Source organism: Dendrobates tinctorius, unplaced genomic scaffold, assembly GCF_039654945.1.
Source record: "Dendrobates tinctorius isolate UK_male_01 unplaced genomic scaffold, ASM3965494v1 ptg000038l, whole genome shotgun sequence".
Lineage (NCBI taxonomy): Eukaryota > Metazoa > Chordata > Amphibia > Anura > Dendrobatidae > Dendrobates > Dendrobates tinctorius.
Window position 1 is genome coordinate 9,771,986 of NW_027361706.1, and position 20,254 is coordinate 9,792,239.

Below are 20,254 nucleotides of genomic sequence, written 5' to 3' on the forward strand. Positions count from 1 at the left end.
ATGCTCTGTAACTCATCATCCACTTCTTTAGAACAGGCTGTTTCCCTTAATCAGAATTCTGCCAGCACTATAGGTGCTGGAACTTCTTTTCGTAACGCTGGGGCATGCGTTAAACTTGGCACTGACAAGTGACTTGACTGCCCCAAAATGAAAGCCCCGCAGGCTGGTAGATAAGAGAAGGGGAGCAGAGAGACAAAGCCCCCCCCCCACGTCCTGTAATCTGTGTCTGCTGCTACAGATGGATTACATGCGACAACAAGTAATGGAAAGCATGTTAGAGAGAAGTAAGGTACTTAATGGCTGGGGAAGATATCATAATTTATAATTATAGTGATTTGCAGATTATCTGTTCATCAAATCAACGAGATCAAGCTTTCTGAACGTTCAGAAACCATTTAAAGGGACCAGTCATCAAGTCAAAAGTGGTCAGTTTTATGTCTTATTTTAGTACCGCTGCTCCCCTGAATATTCTGGGTTATTTTTTTTTTTTTTATCCACTGTACAGCTCCAGAAATATGGGTCTTTTAAGTTAGTTCTACTTTCTGTGGTTTTTACTAAGTGGGTAGAACTCATAGGGTAATTATACAGAGCAGTTTAAAGACACGCCCCCGAGGATCCAGTGTGTCACACCCCTTTGTCAAGACCATAAAAGATTGCACTAATTTAAAAGCAAATCCCTATCTTTCTATTCGTATGACGGATTAAAAAAAAATTACAATTAAAAAAACGGAACAATCATGGGAGCAGCAGGAATAAAATAAGTGCGAAAATTGGTCAATTCTGACCTGGAGGCAGACCCTATTTCAATCCAGCAGCTTGTAAGTCACTGCCTCTGGGTTTATATGGATATGTAGATTATCCATCAAGATATTTGCATTGATTTTTTTTATCCTATTTTGAACTTTCTAGGTGAGGACGGAGCTTCTCAGATGGCACTGGAAGACTTGAGCATGTTCCGAGCGGTTCCCTCTGCAACAGTGTTTTACCCAAGTGATGCCGTGTCTACAGAGAAAGCGGTTGAACTTGCTGCAAATAAAAAAGTAAGATCAAGACCATTAAAGCAGAGGTGCAAAAGCGTTTTCTGCCTGAAGGGCCACATTGTCATATTGAACCAGTCCCCTAGGCCGTACTAAAGGGCTAATAGCATCTAAGATAATTATGGCTCATCAAAATACATTTTGTGGACAAAAGTGTATGTACAAACTCCATAATCATTAATTCAGGTTTTTCATTCATTCTCATTGTCCCCAGTGTATGACATCTGGCCCCTCGCCCCTGGTGTATAACATCTTGCCCCTCGCCCCTGGTTTATAACATGCGGCTCCTCGCACCAGGTTTGTAACATCCGGCCCTATTGCCCATGGTGTATAAAATCCGGCCCCTCACCCCTGGTGTATAACATCCGACCCCATTGTCCCCAGTGTATAACATCCTGCCCCTCGCCCCTGGTGTATAACATCCGCCCCTCGCCCCTGGTGTATAACATCCGCCCCTTGCTTCTGGTGTTTAACATCCGCCCCTCGCTTCTGGTGTATAACATCCGCCCCTCGCTTCTAGTGTATAACATCCGCCCCTCGCTTCTGGTGTATAACATCCGCCCCTCGCCCCTGGTGTATAACATCCGCCCCTCGCTTCTAGTGTATAACATCCGCCCCTCGCCCCTGGTGTATAAAATCCGCCCCTCGCTTCTGGTGTATAACATCCGCCCCTCGCTTCTGGTGTATAACATCCGGCTCCTCGCCCCTGGTGTATAATATGCATTCTCTTGCCCCGGTGTATAACATCTGGTCCCTCGCCCCACGGTGTATAACATCCAACCCTATTGTTTCCAGTGTATAACATCCGGCCCTATTGTCCCTGGTGTATAACATCCGGCCCCTCGCCCCTGGTGTATAATAACCGGCCCCTGGTGTATAACATCCGGCCCCTCACCGCTGGTGTATAACATCCGGCCCCTCGCCCCTGGTGTATAATATCCAGCCTCTCGCCCCCTGTGTATTACATCTGCCCATGACCACCGTTGTATAACATCCGGTCCCTCACTCGGCCGGTGGTGCCGAGCTCCCCGATACCAGCGCGGTCCTGTAATAGGAGCCACTGGTGTAACAAATCCGTCCTTGACATTTCTTCCTCTTAATCTTCCCTCATCACCTTTGAGTGATATTATTGAGAAGTGGAAGGAACCACAGCCACAAAGCGGAGACCCCGCAACGTTACAGAGTGGGGGGGCCGCGTGCTGAGGAGCAGAAGGCAGAAAAGTCACCAAGGCTCTGCTGACCCCATAACTGCAAAGTCCTGACCTCCTCTGGCCTCTCAAACACTGCGCCCCCGTCATGGAGTGGACGTTACCCACCTGACTGCATTGTACCCGCTGCACAGTTTGGTGTAGGAGGATAATACAATGGGGGTTTCTCAGAGGTCGGCCGAGGCCTCTTGCTTACAGTGAAGGGAAATTTTAATTCTTCAGTACAAGACAATGTGGATAATTGTAGCTTCCAGCGTCGTGGGAGTTGTGGGAACAGTTTGGGGGAAGCCTCTTCTGCTCCCCATGACTGTGCCCAGTGCACGAGGTCCATACAGACATTGGTGGATGAAGAACATGACCGACCGCACAGAGCCCTGATCTCAGCCTCATCCAACACCTCTGGCATGATCAAGAATGGAGATTGTGAGCCTGGTGTTAGGAGTGGCGGAAGACACTAAATAAAAATAAAGTGCCTTCGCCACTCGGGGTCCACCGTGCGGTGGATGGAAAAACCGCTGCTAAAAGAGGCAGAGCACTATGGTGGTATTGTGCACAGGGTTTTAACTGCACCCAGTGCACTGAAGCCAGCTCTGTTATGCTCACAGAGCTGCAGGCACAAAGCATAAACTAAATGCTGAGTCTGTTCAGGGTCACAGACTTTCAGCAACGCAGACACGGTATTAAGGGTCACAGGAGTAGCCTTAGACAGCAGGACTACTCCGTCTAGACCTACCGTAAAATGAGGTGCAACTGCAGCGCGGCAAGAACTGAGCCGCTGGCAAGGCGCTGCAATAACGCTGGCGCAATGCAGACGCTAAGCAAGTTGGAGCTAAGGCGCGCTGGCGCTAGCGCTGCTACTGGCTGAACCCAAACACTCACACAATCGTATTATCAGAGGGAAGGGGTTTCTTAATAAGTCAGTCACCAGTCCAAGCATCTAGCAGCAAGTATGAAAAATACTAGCGCATGGCGAAACGGCCATGCGCGCTTTTTATACCAAACGGGACCTTCTGGAAATCTCCAAGGCCCCAGGAGGAGCCAATAGGATTCGACACAGGACCTGAGCACCTGACTCCCGAACTCCAATGGGAGTTCGTCCCATGAGCATGCTCAGTTGAGGAAACAAAGGACTTAGCCTCTGGAGAGAGTTGCCGCAAAGCACTCTCCTCTGCAATCTCCTCTGCAGCAGATGAATCGCGGGAGACTGCAGAATGTAAGGGTCTAGATTTCATCATAGGAGAGGAAGAAATCTGACTCCTAACATTACCCCCCCTCCTAGGGCCCCCTCCTCCCTGAGCCTTCCGGACCAACAACCTGGACCCTACGGTGGCATAGGGCTCAAACTCGACCGAAGGCGAGCTTGGTGTCCTGGTAGGTGTTACAGTAAACCGGGACACCTGGAAGGCATCAGAGGAAGTAAAGTCACCGGGTTTCAGAAGAGACACCTGAGAGATGGCAGGAGCAGGCGAGGTAACAGAACGCTGCCGCGAATCAGCGACTGTCACCACTCTCCGCCTACGAAGGCTGTCCTGAGCACATGAGGTGCAAGCCTGGATACATTTTTTGATGTCCCCAGCTCTATGGGGCCACCAATACGCTCCGGCCAAGAGCTTCGAGATTTTCATGTAGCCAATAGGATTCGACACAGGACCTGAGCACCTGACTCCCAAACTCCAATGGGAGTTCGTCCCATGAGCATGCTCAGTTGAGGGAACAAAGGACTTAGCCTCTGGAGAGAGTTGCTGCAAGGCACTCTCCTCTGCAATCTCCTCTGCAGCAGATGAAGCGCAGGAGACTGCAGAATGTAAGGGTCTAGATTATATCATAGGAGAGGAAGAAATCTGACTCCTAACACCCGGCCTCTCCCCAACGTCACTGTCTGACCTCACTAATGCTTTTATTATGTGCATCATTTCAGCCAATACATTTAAAATAAAAATGCAGCAATTTTGCAAATGGGCGTAGTAAAAGTTCTGTCGTTTTGTGTTTGCAGCTCCCATCCAGTCCTGTTAAGAGTGAGAAGGGAACCCTCTTTAGCTCTGCTGTCATTTTCCCTCCATCTTTCCCATAATTACCGATAACTTACATTCTGTAGGTTAGAAAGAGATCGGGGCAAATGGAAAGGAGTATTATTATTTGACTGGACAAGATTTCCAGGTTTTTGTGTAGTCTGTTGCCTAGATACACATTGTTTTGTATGGGAGCTATAGACTTAAAAAATATATTTTTAATCAAGACTGTTTCTAAATGTGATAAAGGTGTATTGGGATAATAACATGTATTAGACATAAGTACTATCTTCTGTCTCGTTTCTCAGGGAATATCCTTCATCAGGACAAGTCGCCCGGAGAATGCCGTCATTTACAACAACAATGAGGAGTTCAAAATCGGAGAAGCCAAGGTCAGTAGGTAGAGGAAGAAGACACCAGGGATCGGCAAGGCCCAGCCGTTCTGGGGTTAGAGTGTACGTCCATGGGTGCCAGCATTCTCATCTCGTACTGGAAATGTAGATCTGACCGAGGGACGACACAGACGGCAGATATGGCTTTGTATTGGCCAAAGGCAAGCAGAAATGTCCATAGTCTTTCCTTCATTGGAATCATAGAATGGTAGACTTGGAAGGGACCTCCGGGTCATCGTGTCCAAGCCCCTGCTCAATGTAGGATTCACTAAACCATCTCAGACAGATGTCTGTCTAGTTTCTGTTTGAAGACTTCCATTGAAGGAGAACTCACCACCTCTCATGGCAGCCTGTTCCACTCATTGATCACCCTCACTGTCAGCTTTACTGTCAGGAGCTTTACATGAGAGGGATCATTGGCGAAAAATGAGGACACCTGTAACATTGAAGCCAAATCAAAACAGCAACAGCTAGGCCATTACACATGGAACGAAAATTAGGGGTCAAGGTAAAGGGATGTCCAAATTGATCCAAGGTTGTTTATGGTTTAAAGAAAAGTAATGCTTATGTACTAAATCCAGATCCATCCACGCTACCTCTCCAGTCCTTGGTCTGCAGAGGTGAGATCCCCCTACTTCTGCAGGACAAGCGGCAATGCTGAGGTAGTCAGCGTAAGAGTGTTGAGCCCATTGATCGGCTGCAGCGGTCTCATGTTGAAGACATGACGTCACCTCTGCAGGCTTATTAAAAAAAAAAAAGACCATGTGGAAGGAGCATGGAGTTGTCACTGGACCAACAAGGGGTTGTCCGTGGACAACAAGTTATCACCTATCCTGCGGATAACTTACTGATCGTTGGGCGTCCGAACGATGGGACCGGCACTGATCGGCAAAAGGGGAACTTTTATCCCTTTTAGAATGGAGCGGCAGGTCAGGTCCTCGATCACCGCTTCATTCATAATCTATGGGATGGTGGAAAAAGCTGAATGCAGCGCTCGACTGCCCCATGGGGAATGAGTGGAGCAGCGGTCAAGCATGTGCAATGCTGCTTCACTGGAGTGCATATAGTGCATTTCTAAGTGTTCGGACCCTCACCAATCAACAAATTATCTAGTGGATAGACGATGACTAGTTTTCACTGCATAATCCCAAATACATGCATTTTAAATAAAAAAAAAACAAAACAATTGCCCCCAAAGATGAACGACCCCTTTAAGCACCAAATAAAGGTAACAGAGAGGATCACATCATTACTGACCAACGGATGTAAAACAATACAAGCAGGTTTATTTCTTGTGTTTTGTCTCTAGGTCGTACAGCAGAGCAAAAATGACCAGGCAACAGTCATCGGCGCCGGTGTCACTCTGCACGAGGCGCTCGCTGCAGCAGAACTGCTCAAGAAAGGTAACGGTAATATCTGTAGCGTACGGCAGTGGTCCCCAACCTTTTTTGCACCAGGGACCGGTTTCAAGCAAGACCATTCTTCCATGGCCCGGCAGGGCGGAGATGGAGGTGTGGCAGGGGCGGGGCTTTGGTCATAAGGGGGCGGGGCTATGGACATGGTTGTAGTGTAGCAGTGCATACTTATAATTAAATAACATTTATAATGTGACTCAACTCACCATAGGTTTTGAATGAGTGCTCCATCACCCCCTTCTCCCCATCATTGCCTTCACCCCATCACTCCCCTCTCCCCATCATTGCCTTCACCCCATCACTCCCCTCTCCCCATCATTGCCTTCACCCCATCACTCCCTTCTCCCCATCATTGCCTTCACCCCATCACTGCCGTCTCTCCATCATTGCCTTCACCCCATCACTGATGTCCCTCCATCATTGCCTTCACCCCATCACTGATGTCTCCCCATCATTGCCTTCACCCCATCACTGCCATCTCCCCATCATTGCCTTCACCCCATCACTCCCTTCTCCCCATCATTGCCTTCACCCCATCACTGCTGTCTCCCCATCATTGCCTTCTCCCCATCACTGCTGTCTCCCCATCATTGCCTTCACCCCATCACTCCCTTCTCCCCATCATTGCCTTCACCCCATCACTGCCGTCTCTCCATCATTGCCTTCACCCCATCACTGATGTCTCTCCATCATTGCCTTCACCCCATCACTGATGTCTCTCCATCATTGCCTTCACCCCATCACTGATGTCTCCCCATCATTACCTTCACCCCATCACTGCTGTCTCCCCATCATTGCCTTCACCCCATCACTCCCTTCTCCCCATCATTGCCTTCACCCCATCACTGCTGTCTCCCCATCATTGCCTTCACCCCATCACTGCTGTCTCCCCATCATTGCCTTCACCCCATCACTCCCTTCTCCCCATCATTGCCTTCACCCCATCACTGCCGTCTCTCCATCATTGCCTTCACCCCATCACTGATGTCTCTCCATCATTGCATTCACCCCATCACTGATGTCTCCCCATCATTGCCTTCACCCCATCACTGATGTCTCCCCATCATTGCCTTCACCCCATCACTGCTGTCTCCCCATCATTGCCTTCACCCCATCACTCCCCTCTCCCCATCATTGCCTTCACCCCATCACTCCCTTCTCCCCATCATTGCCTTCACCCATCACTGCCGTCTCTCCATCATTGCCTTCACCCCATCACTGATGTCTCCCCATCATTGCCTTCACCCCATCACTCCCTTCTCCCCATCACTGCCTTCACCCCATCACTGCCGTCTCTCCATCACTCCCCTCATGGCCTTCTCCTCATGTCCCCATCTCCTCCAGGGCCAGGCTACACAAACACAGACCAACACACACACACACACACACACACACACACACACATACATACATACATACATACATACATACATACATACACACACACACACACACACACACACACACACACACACACACACACACACACCACCTCTCTCCTCTCACCTGCCCGCCGCCCGCGCTTCCTCGCTCTGACACAGCTGCGGATCGCTCCTCTCTGTGTCAGTCAGAGACAGGAAGCGCGGGCGGCGGGCAGGAAGCTGGACGCAGTGGACGGGTCCTTGCAGCTCCGCTCCTGCTATTCCCTCTTGCAGGCAGCGGAGCTGCTTGGATCGCTCCCTGCCGCCGCTACACACGCCGCTAAGAACTGCTGCGCGCCGCCCCTGCCCCCGCTACGCAACTGACCGCCCCTGGCTCCCCTTGTGTCCGCGGACCGGCAAGGGCACTGCAGCGGCCCGATGCTGGGCCGCGGACCGGCGGTTGGGGACCCCTGGCGTACGGTGTAATGGCCGGGAGCGAAGGCCGCATACGTAGAGCAGTAACGGCAGCTAAGAGCTCTATAGGATATGCCGCAACACTTTATTCATGGGGGGTCACATCAGCAATTTTCCTGCTATGCAAAGTTCCCATTGACCCTTTTATTGCACCGTAAACATTCATTTGGTGTCGCTTTTATTTCTGCGCAGTTCCTGACAAATGCCAGGTGGAATTAACACAGGAGATGGTGCAAATCGATTTATCTGCCATGTCCGTATTGTGTGGCTGTTGGGCCAGGATCCCTGAGAACTGCCTTCAACTTTTTTCCGATTTGCAGCTCTTCTTTTCATTAGCTGGTCTAGCGCAACGTCACACGTGCCGCTACATCACAATGATGCTGTTGCACCAGGCTGGCTAAGAGAGCAGTCATGGATGCGAGGAGGTAGAAGGCCGTTCTTAGGCTGCTTTCACACATCCGGCTTTTTGAATCCGGCACGATGCGGCGAAATTTGGAACAACCGGATCCTCTTTTGTCCCATAGAGTTGTATTGTCGCCGCACCGTGCCGGATGGGTATGCAGCGCATCCGGTTTTTGCCGGATACGGCAAGAAGTAGCCGTCCGGCATCTGCAAAAAACGTTCGCTGCAACATTTTTTGACAGTGCCGGACCGGTTTTTCTCACAGCGCATGCGCGGAGACTGTGAGTTTCGCGCTGCTCTTTTAAATGTGGGCGCCACCGTATCCGGCCACGCAGGCATCCGGTGTCTCCGGCACATCCCGGATCCGCCCCTACGGCTTTTCACCGCACGGCGCCGGATTCAAAAAGGCGGATGTGTGAAAGAAGCCTTAAGGATTCCGTCCAGCGGCTACAGATCACTGACGTGGCCGCTGTACCAAGTCTAAGCGACATTGTTCTTCACTACATCTTAGATGAAAAAGAAATGCAACTACCGTATGTACTCGTGTATAAGCCGAGTTTTTCAGCACATTTTTTGTGCTGAAAACTCCCCCCTCCTCGGCTTATACATGAGTCATTGTTCCAGAAAGCCAGCGGGGGAGGGGGAGCGGCGGATCATAGAGGCAGGAGCCAGCGGCTATGGCTAAAGGCTGTGCTGCTGCTGTAATAGTGCACAGTGCCAGCCACAGCCACCGGCTTCCAGCACACATCATACTCGCCTACCTGCGTGCCCTGGGTACTGGCACTGCATCTCGCCACCGGCGCCTGCAGCTCTTCCTGCTAAGCGATCACGTGGCCCCGCTCATTAAGGTAATGAATATGCACTGCTCTCCACTCCCATATGGGTGGAGCGCATATTCATTACCTTAATGAGCGACAGAAAGAGCTGCAGGCGCCGGCGGCCAGAACGAGATGCAATGCAGGTAGGTAAGTAGGATGTTTCAACAAGAAATCATGTAATTAATTTATGGAAATTTGAAAAAGGCTATGTGTACATACAAATCCCCTTAAAACACAGTTTAATGATAATATTAAAAACACCTTCCCAGTGAAAAATGAAATATATCAAAAATGAAAAAGACCTAGTCTAAAGTGCTGCATGGCCCTACACTAAGGCCTAACTGATACCTTCCTAGCCGTGGAGGTTGGCACCCTAATAGTACGATATTGGCGCCCCCACTCAACGAGGACTATCCCTCGCTTCCCTAGTGATCCCTAATATCACAGAGGGGAAAACAATTTTCAAATAGTGCAGAAATGAAATAATCAAAATGCCCTAGGACTCATGCAGACCAGACAAAAAATAAAGAATACAACGATAAAAAACATTTCAACCATATCATGATATCATGTGACCTATATAATGAAATAACCTCAATAAGGTCAAATCAGCAGCTATTCTCCAAGTGAGAATAGCTGCTGATTTGACCTTATTGAGGTTATTTCATTATTTTTTGTCTGGTCTGCATGAGTCCTAGGGCATTTTGATTATTTCATTTCTGCACTATTTGAAAATTGTTTTCCCCTCTGTGATATTAGGGATCACTAGGGAAGCGAGGGATAGTCCTCGTTGAGTGGGGGCGCCAATATCGTACTATTAGGGTGCCAACCTCCACGGCTAGGAAGGTATCAGTTAGGCCTTAGTGTAGGGCCATGCAGCACTTTAGACTAGGTCTTTTTCATTTTTGATATATTTCATTTTTCACTGGGAAGGTGTTTTTAATATTATCATTAAACTGTGTTTTAAGGGGATTTGTATGTACACATAAGTAGGATGTTTGCATGTTTCCTATTGAAAAAAAAGCACAAACAGGGACAGGGAATAAGGAGCCATACATGCAGGGACGGAGGAGGGTGCCACGCAAACAGGGATGGGACGGGGGAGCCATGCATACAATGACAGGGACGGGGGAGGCATGCATACAATGACAGGGACGGGGGAGTCATGCATACAATGACAGGGACTGGGGAGTCATGCATACAATGACAGGGACGGGAGAGCCATGCATACAATGACAGGGACGGGGGAGGCATGCATACAATGACAGGGACGGGGGAGTCATGCATACAATGACAGGGACGGGGGAGTCATGCATACAATGACAGGGACGGGGGAGTCATGCATACAATGACAGGGACGGGAGAGCCATGCATACAATGACAGGGACGGGGGAGCCATGCATACAATGACAGGGACGGGGGAGTCATGCATACAATGACAGGGACGGGGGAGGCATGCATACAATGACAGGGACGGGGGAGGCATGCATACAATGACAGGGACGGGGGAGGCATGCATACAATGACAGGGACGGGGGAGGCATGCATACAATGACAGGGACGGGGGAGGCATCCATACAGGGATGGGACTGGGGAGGCATGCATACAATGACAAGGTCTGGGGAGGCATGCATACAATGACAAGGTCTGGGGAGGCATGCATACAATCAGGGCTGTGGAGTCGGTAAGCCAAACCTGCGACTCCGACTCCGACTCCTCAATTTCCCTTACACCGACTCCAACTCCGACTCCGACTCCGACTCCCACACATATTGCTTATATTTAAGTGAAAAATTTATTGTAGTACAATGTGAACCTCAGACATTTAATCATTTTTATCATCCAATAATCAAGATATTTAGATAGAACAGAATATATATTGGTGTACTACCCGGTTTTCATTCTTTTTGGTACAGATACGATATGGATAGACAGATATGGATAAATGGATAGATAGAGCAGATTTCTAATCTGCTTTTGCTATTGAAAACATTATCTATGAGCTCAAAAACCTTTCAGGTGATGCAGTTTTTTAAAAAGATGATCAGCTTTTGCAGCTGAAAAACGTATCCTCAAAAAACACAGGAAAAACGCTGTGTGTGAATGTAGCCTTAGATCAGGAATAGAACAGCCATTTATAGGACATTTCATAACTTTCCCAAACTCCTATGAAAAAATATTCAGCACATCCTGCATTGAATTACTGTACCCAATTTATTATATATTTTAGGAGTCGGAGTCGGTCCATTTTATACCGACTCCAACTCCGACTCCGACTCCACCAAAATGAGCACCGACTCCGACTCCACGACTCCGACTCCACAGCCCTGCATACAATGACAAGGACGGGGGAGTCATGCATACAATGACAGGGACGGGGGAGTCATGCATACAATGACAGGGACGGGGGAGTCATGCATACAATGACAGGGACGGGGGAGTCATGCATACAATGACCGGGACGGGGGAGCCATGCATACAATGACAGGGACGGGGGAGCCATGCATACAATGACAGGGACGGGGGAGCCATGCATACAATGACTGGGACGGGGGAGCCATGCATACAATGACTGGGACGGGGGAGCCCTGCATACAATGACAAGGACGGGGGAGTCATGCATACAATGACAGGGACGGGGGAGCCATGCATACAATGACAGGGACGGGGGAGTCATGCATACAATGACAGGGACGGGGGAGTCATGCATACAATGACCGGGACGGGGGAGCCATGCATACAATGACAGGGACGGGGGAGCCATGCATACAATGACAGGGACGGGGGAGCCATGCATACAATGACTGGGACGGGGGAGCCATGCATACAATGACTGGGACGGGGGAGCCATGCATACAATGACAAGGACGGGGGAAGCATGCATACAGGGATGGGACGGGGGAGTCATGCATACAATGACCGGGACGGGGGAGCCATGCATACAATGACAGGGACGGGGGAGGCATGCATACAATGACAGGGACGGGGGAGTCATGCATACAATGACAGGGACGGGGGAGCCATGCATACAATGACATGGACGGGGGAGCCATGCATACAATGACAGGGACGGGGGAGCCATGCATACAATGACTGGGACGGGGGAGCCATGCATACAATGACTGGGACGGGGGAGCCATGCATACAATGACAGGGACGGGGGAGCCATGCATACAATGACAGGGACGGGGGAGCCATGCATACAATGACTGGGACGGGGGAGCCATGCATACAATGACAAGGACGGGGGAGCCATGCATACAATGACAGGGACGGGGGAGCCATGCATACAATGACAGGGACGGGGGGAGCCATGCATACAATGACAGGGACGGGGGGAGCCATGCATACAATGACAGGGACAGGGGAGGCATGCATACAATGACCGGGACGGGGGAGGCATGCATACAATGACAGGGACGGGGGAGCCATGCATACAGGGATGGGACTGGGGAGGCATGCATACAATGACAGGGACGGGGGAGCAATGCATACAATGACAGGGACGGGGGGAGCCATGCATACAATGACAGGGACGGGGGAGTCATGCATACAATGACAAGGACTGGGGAGGCATGCATACAATGACAGGGACGGGGGAGCCATGCATACAATGACTGGGACGGGGGAGCCATGCATACAATGACTGGGACGGGGGAGCCATGCATACAATGACAGGGACGGGGGAGTCATGCATACAATGACAGGGACAGGGGAGGCATGCATACAATGACCGGGACGGGGGAGGCATGCATACAATGACAGGGACGGGGGAGCCATGCATACAGGGATGGGACTGGGGAGGCATGCATACAATGACAGGGACGGGGGAGCAATGCATACAATGACAGGGACGGGGGGAGCCATGCATACAATGACAGGGACGGGGGAGTCATGCATACAATGACAAGGACTGGGGAGGCATGCATACAATGACAGGGACGGGGGAGTCATGCATACAATGACAGGGACGGGGGAGCCATGCATACAATGACAGGGACCGGGGAGCCGTGCATACAATGACAGGGACGGGGGGAGCCGTGCATACAATGACAGGGGTGGGGGAGTCATGCATACAATGACAAGGACGGGGGAGCCATGCATACAATGACAGGGACGGGGGAGCCATGCATACAATGACAGGGACGGGGGGAGCCATGCATACAATGACAGGGACAGGGGAGGCATGCATACAATGACCGGGACGGGGGAGGCATGCATACAATGACAGGGACGGGGGAGCCATGCATACAGGGATGGGACTGGGGAGGCATGCATACAATGACAGGGACGGGGGAGCAATGCATACAATGACAGGGACGGGGGGAGCCATGCATACAATGACAAGGACTGGGGAGGCATGCATACAATGACAGGGACGGGGGAGTCATGCATACAATGACAGGGACGGGGGAGCCATGCATACAATGACAGGGACCGGGGAGCCGTGCATACAATGACAGGGACGGGGGGAGCCGTGCATACAATGACAGGGGTGGGGGAGCCATGCATACAATGACAGGGACGGGGGAGCCATGCATACAATGACAGGGACGGGGGAGCCATGCATACAATGACAGGGACGGGGAGCCATCCATACAATGACAGGGACGGGGCAGTCATCCATACAATGACAGGGACAGGAGAACCATGCATACAATGACAGGGACGGGGGAGCCATGCATACAATGACAGGGACGGGGGAGCCATGCATACAATGACAGGGACGGGGGAGCCATGCATACAATGACAGGGACGGGGGAGCCATGCATACAATGACAGGGGTGGGGGAGCCATCCATACAATGACAGGGACGGGGGAGCCATGCATACAATGACAGGGGTGGGGGAGCCATCCATACAATGACAGGGACGGGGCAGTCATCCATACAATGACAGGGACAGGAGAACCATGCATACAATGACAGGGACGGGGGAGCCATGCATACAATGACAGGGACGGGGGAGCCATGCATACAATGACAGGGACGGGGGAGCCATGCATACAATGACAGGGACGGGGGAGCCATGCATACAATGACAGGGGTGGGGGAGCCATCCATACAATGACAGGGACGGGGGAGTCATGCATACAATGACAGGGACGGGGGAGCCATGCATACAATGACAGGGACGGGGGAGCCATGCATACAATGACAGGGACGGGGGAGCCATGCATACAATGACAGGGACAGGAGAGCCATGCATACAATGACAGGGACGGGGGAGCCATGCATACAATGACAGGGACAGGGGAGCCATGCATACAATGACAGGGACAGGAGAGCCATGCATACAATGACAGGGACAGGAGAGCCATGCATACAATGACATGGACGGGGGAGTCATGCATACAATGACAGGGACAGGAGAGCCATGCATACAATGACAGGGACAGGAGAGCCATGCATACAATGACAGGGACAGGAGAGCCATGCATACAATGACAGGGACAGGAGAGCCATGCATACAATGACAGGGACAGGAGAGCCATGCATACAATGACAGGGACAGGAGAGCCATGCATACAATGACAGGGACAGGAGAGCCATGCATACAATGACAGGGACGGGGGAGCCATGCATACAATGACAGGGACGGGGGAGCCATCCATACAATGACAGGGACGGGGCAGTCATCCATACAATGACAGGGACGGGGGAGCCATGCATACAATGACAGGGACGGGGCAGTCATGCATACAATGACAGGGACGGGGGAGCCATGCATACAATGACAGGGACAGGAGAGCCATGCATACAATGACAGGGACGGGGGAGCCATCCATACAATGACAGGGACGGGGCAGTCATCCATACAATGACAGGGACGGGGGAGCCATGCATACAATGACAGGGACGGGGCAGTCATGCATACAATGACAGGGACGGGGGAGCCATCCATACAATGACAGGGACGGGGCAGTCATGCATACAATGACAGGGACAGGAGAACCATGCATACAATGACAGGGACGGGGGAGCCATGCATACAATGACAGGGACGGGAGAGCCATGCATACAATGACAGGGACAGGAGAGCCATGCATACAATGACAGGGACGGGGGAGCCATGCATACAATGACAGGGACGGGGGAGCCATGCATACAATGACAGGGACGGGAGAGCCATGCATACAATGACAGGGACCGGGGAGCCATGCATACAATGACAGGGACGGGAGAGCCATGCATACAATGACAGGGACGGGGGAGCCATGCATACAATGACAGGGACCGGGGAGCCATGCATACAATGACAGGGACAGGAGAGCCATGCATACAATGACAGGGACGGGGGAGCCATGCATACAATGACAGGGACGGGGGAGCCATGCATACAATGACAGGGACGGGAGAGCCATGCATACACTGACAGGGACGGGGGAGCCATGCATACAATGACAGGGACGGGAGAGCCATGCATACAATGACAGGGACAGGAGAGCCATGCATACAATGACAGGGACCGGGGAGCCATGCATACAATGACAGGGACGGGGGAGCCATGCATACAATGACAGGGACAGGAGAGCCATGCATACAATGACAGGGACGGGAGAGCCATGCATACAATGACAGGGACAGGAGAGCCATGCATACAATGACAGGGACGGGGGAGTCATGCATACAATGACAGGGACGGGGGAGCCATGCATACAATGACAGGGACGGGAGAGCCATGCATACAATGACAGGGACAGGAGAGCCATGCATACAATGACAGGGACGGGGGAGCCATGCATACAATGACAGGGACAGGAGAGCCATGCATACAATGACAGGGACGGGGGAGCCATGCATACAATGACAGGGACGGGAGAGCCATGCATACAATGACAGGGACAGGAGAGCCATGCATACAATGACAGGGACGGGGGAGTCATGCATACAATGACAGGGACGGGGGAGCCATGCATACAATGACAGGGACGGGAGAGCCATGCATACAATGACAGGGACAGGAGAGCCATGCATACAATGACAGGGACGGGGGAGTCATGCATACAATGACAGGGACGGGGGAGCCATGCATACAATGACAGGGACAGGAGAGCCATGCATACAATGACAGGGACGGGGGAGCCATGCATACAATGACAGGGACGGGAGAGCCATGCATACAATGACAGGGACAGGAGAGCCATGCATACAATGACATGGACGGGGGAGTCATGCATACAATGACAGGGACGGGGGAGCCATGCATACAATGACAGGGACGGGGGAGCCATCCATACAATGACAGGGACGGGGCAGTCATCCATACAATGACAGGGACGGGGGAGCCATGCATACAATGACAGGGACGGGGCAGTCATGCATACAATGACAGGGACGGGGCAGTCATCCATACAATGACAGGGACGGGGGAGCCATCCATACAATGACAGGGACGGGGCAGTCATGCATACAATGACAGGGACAGGAGAACCATGCATACAATGACAGGGACGGGGGAGCCATGCATACAATGACAGGGACGGGGGAGCCATCCATACAATGACAGGGACGGGGCAGTCATGCATACAATGACAGGGACAGGAGAACCATGCATACAGTGACAGGGACGGGGGAGCCATGCATACAATGACAGGGACGGGAGAGCCATGCATACAATGACAGGGACAGGAGAGCCATGCATACAATGACAGGGACGGGGGAGCCATGCATACAATGACAGGGACCGGGGAGCCATGCATACAATGACAGGGACGGGGGAGCCATGCATACAATGACAGGGACAGGAGAGCCATGCATACAATGACAGGGACGGGGGAGCCATGCATACAATGACAGGGACCGGGGAGGCATGCATACAATGACAGGGGTGGGGGAGCCATGCATACAATGACAGGGGTGGGGGAGCCATGCATACAATGACAGGGACGGGGGAGCCATGCATACAATGACAGGGACGGGGGAGCCATGCATACAATGACAGGGACCGGGGAGGCATGCATACAATGACAGGGGTGGGGGAGCCATGCATACAATGACAGGGGTGGGGGAGCCATGCATACAATGACAGGGACGGGGGAGCCATGCATACAATGACAGGGACGGGGGAGCCATGCATACAATGACAAGGACTGGGGAGGCATGCATACAATGACATGTACGGGGGAGTCATGCATACAATGACAGGGACGGGGGAGCCGTGCATACAATGACAAGGACGGGGGGGAGCCGTGCATACAATGACAGGGACGGGAGAGCCATGCATACAATGACAGGGGTGGGGGAGCCATGCATACAATGACCGGGACTGGGGAGCCATGCATACAATGACAGGGACGGGGGAGCCATGCATACAATGACAGGGACGGGGGAGGCATGCATACAATGAGAGGGACGGGGGAGGCATGCATACAATGACAGAGCCATGCATTCCAGGACAGGGATGAGGGGACAATGCATACCCGGGTTATAGTCGAGTCAATAATCTTACCCAGTTTTCTGTGGCAAAAGTAGGTGCCTCGGCTTATACTCGGGTCGGCTTATACTTGAGTATATACGGTATATTGTAAATATGTAAAAGCATAAACTGCGGCACATAAAAACACGTCAACCTTTTCAGCAAAAAGTTAATGAATGTCAATAAAAATGGTCTCGAGCTCGATAACTACTTCCACGAGGGCATGAATACTTATGCCCTACTGCCTGTTCACCAGTCCCTTACTTTCCAGCGCTAAGGACGAGCTGGCATGTCCTCCAGCAGAGCAGGAGCGGCAATGCTGCCACATAGGTGTCCATATCAGAAGATGATGTGCCGTGCATGTTCCAGGGAGTATTCATTAGAAGTGCAGCCAAAGTGCAATCTTTCTCAGATATGGATAGTTTTCCAGATTAGAACCCATGTGTGATGAGTGACTTACATATTATCAGCTATGGTTGAGTATTTCAGGGCGCATTATCCAACTTCTCCCAACCCTTAATCACACTGTTTGCTTTATTCTTATAGATACAATCACTATCCGAATCATTGACCTCTTCACCATCAAACCTCTGGATAGACAAACCATTCTTGACAGTGCCAAGGCCACCAAGGGAAGGATTATTACCGTGGAGGATCATTACCCTCAAGGTGAGGCTTTTCTATGTCCTCATTTGGTGCATATTTTTCCGCAGTTGTCAGGCAGGATATATTCTGATCACTTATCTTATGGTCATTCTTAGTTAATGGGATGATCCTTTACAGATGAGCAGGTCATGGTCGATAGATAGAAATCTTCTATTAGAAATATGGTCAAACAATTAGATAATGGGAGATCTACGAATGGTTCCAGAAGTGTGGGAGCTGGCAAGTATGGTGATGTGAAAGTTCTATCAGCACTAGATCTCAGCGGACTTTAGGAGCAAAATAATCTGGAAAACATTCTTTTTAATCAGTAAAAGTAATTGAAGGCTAGCTAGGGGCAAGACACTACTCTGGTGCCCATGAGTTTCCGAATAAGGCACCTACTAGAGTTGGTTCAAATTGATTAGCAGAACCTGGTCTGTCTGTCACATCCATGCTCTGTGGCCTTTGGATGGAAGCCCCTACCTTCCGACATCCACAGATCTTCTTTAGATTTGTTGGTCAGGCGCAACATCACATGTGTGGAGATGACCTCTCTGAGGTCATGCCCGACTGATTAATAAAAAGAGGAGCCAAGGATGCCGGGAGGAAGAAGGTGGTTCTCAGGGCTCCCATCCAGCAGTCGGAGATTGCTGACGTGGCAGATGGACCAGGTCCTGCTAATTGTTTTACACCAACTCTAGCACCCAACCTTGGTCCATGAAGTTCATTGTCATTGACGTCTCATGTACAGTCACTCATTTAATGAAATCTGTCATTGGACCGTGGATCCTAGAACGTTACGGCAAGTACCCGAGTAGGAGACCAACACTATGGATGCCCCAGATTTAACCATCTCCCAGCATGGCGCTACAATGTTCATTTATAATTATGAAAGGGGAAATATTTTACCGTAACCAAACCTTGACTCTGGCAATCAAATGCCTTTTGTTTGTAGAGTCATCGTTAGGCTCATGTATTTGTTGGAAAGTTCAGCCTTTAGCACCACAGACTTTGTTGATGTGTTGCCTGTTTTAGTCAATTCCAAAAAGTTTGCCCATAAACAACCCCCTCCCAATCCTCATAGATTCTATGAGACTATGCATTGACTCTCATTTTCCTGAAGCCGCACCACTCTTGATCATGGGCTGCATCTGGTATTCAGCTCCATCTTTTTTTTTTTGGATGGGACTGACCTGCACTCCTTCACTTATGCCATGGACTAGAGTTGTGTTGTTCTTGGGCAAAAAAAAATATCCTAACCCCTTTTTAGTGCATTCTGTTACTTTATTTTGGACAAAGGCCTGAATATTTCCTTGAATGTTTAGGTGGCATTGGAGAGGCGGTGGCTGCAGCTGTTGTTGGGGAGCCTGGCATTACAGTGAAGTCCTTGGCAGTAAATGGCGTTCCTCGCAGCGGTAAACCGGCTGAGCTGCTCAAGCTGTTTGGCATTGACAAAGACGCCATCGTGGAGGCGGTGAAGAACTCCTTACTAAAGCCACAGTAGATGGAACCTACAGGCTTTATCTCACCGCATACAATATAGTGTCCAGAGTGATTGCATTGCCATAATAAAGCTTTGTAAAAATATAAAGTCTTGTAAGTGATAGAACATTTTATGTATTAAAATCCTGCAATTTTTGCTTTACTTACATATTTTCTTCCAAGCAACGTTTTATACAATAATTAAATGTAACTCCATAAAACCAATAAAACATATTTTACCATCACCGTAGTGGGTGCAAATGATTAGCAGACCATCTCCTGATGAAATAAAGCCTATACACCAAAGGTACAGTGGAAAAGCATATGGACAAGTTAAAGGGGCTGTTCCATCAAAGACAAACCCTGAATGCAGCCCTGGGCAGTCAGGTCAGAGGATCATTGTATCTGATTTTACTCCCAACAAAAACTCCTAGAAACTCTCTTGGTTCAAGGACTTAAGCTGGATCAGTGCCCGAAGTCTCCGAAGTGCCCACTCTCACAGGGCACAATCGCACCACGATATCTACTCATGGATGTACGGCGGCATCCTCCAGGTACTTACTCACAAAACATCTTACAAAAGGACTTTCATGT

General features: G+C 50.6%; 1 protein-coding gene across 2 annotated transcripts in view; it reads left to right on the top strand.

Moving 5' to 3' along the window:
* The window catches only part of TKT (transketolase), an 89,796-nt gene extending 69,891 nt beyond the window's left edge, over positions 1-19,905 (top strand). For both annotated transcript variants that reach the window (XM_073574181.1, XM_073574182.1), the window contains exons 10-14: positions 910-1,040; positions 4,563-4,646; positions 5,956-6,049; positions 18,080-18,202; positions 19,504-19,905. In XM_073574181.1, coding sequence (XP_073430282.1) covers positions 910-1,040; positions 4,563-4,646; positions 5,956-6,049; positions 18,080-18,202; positions 19,504-19,682 — 611 coding nt within the window. In that variant the 3' untranslated portion in view covers positions 19,683-19,905. The remainder of the gene's footprint in view (positions 1-909; positions 1,041-4,562; positions 4,647-5,955; positions 6,050-18,079; positions 18,203-19,503) is intronic.
* Positions 19,906-20,254: the final 349 nt, after the last annotated feature.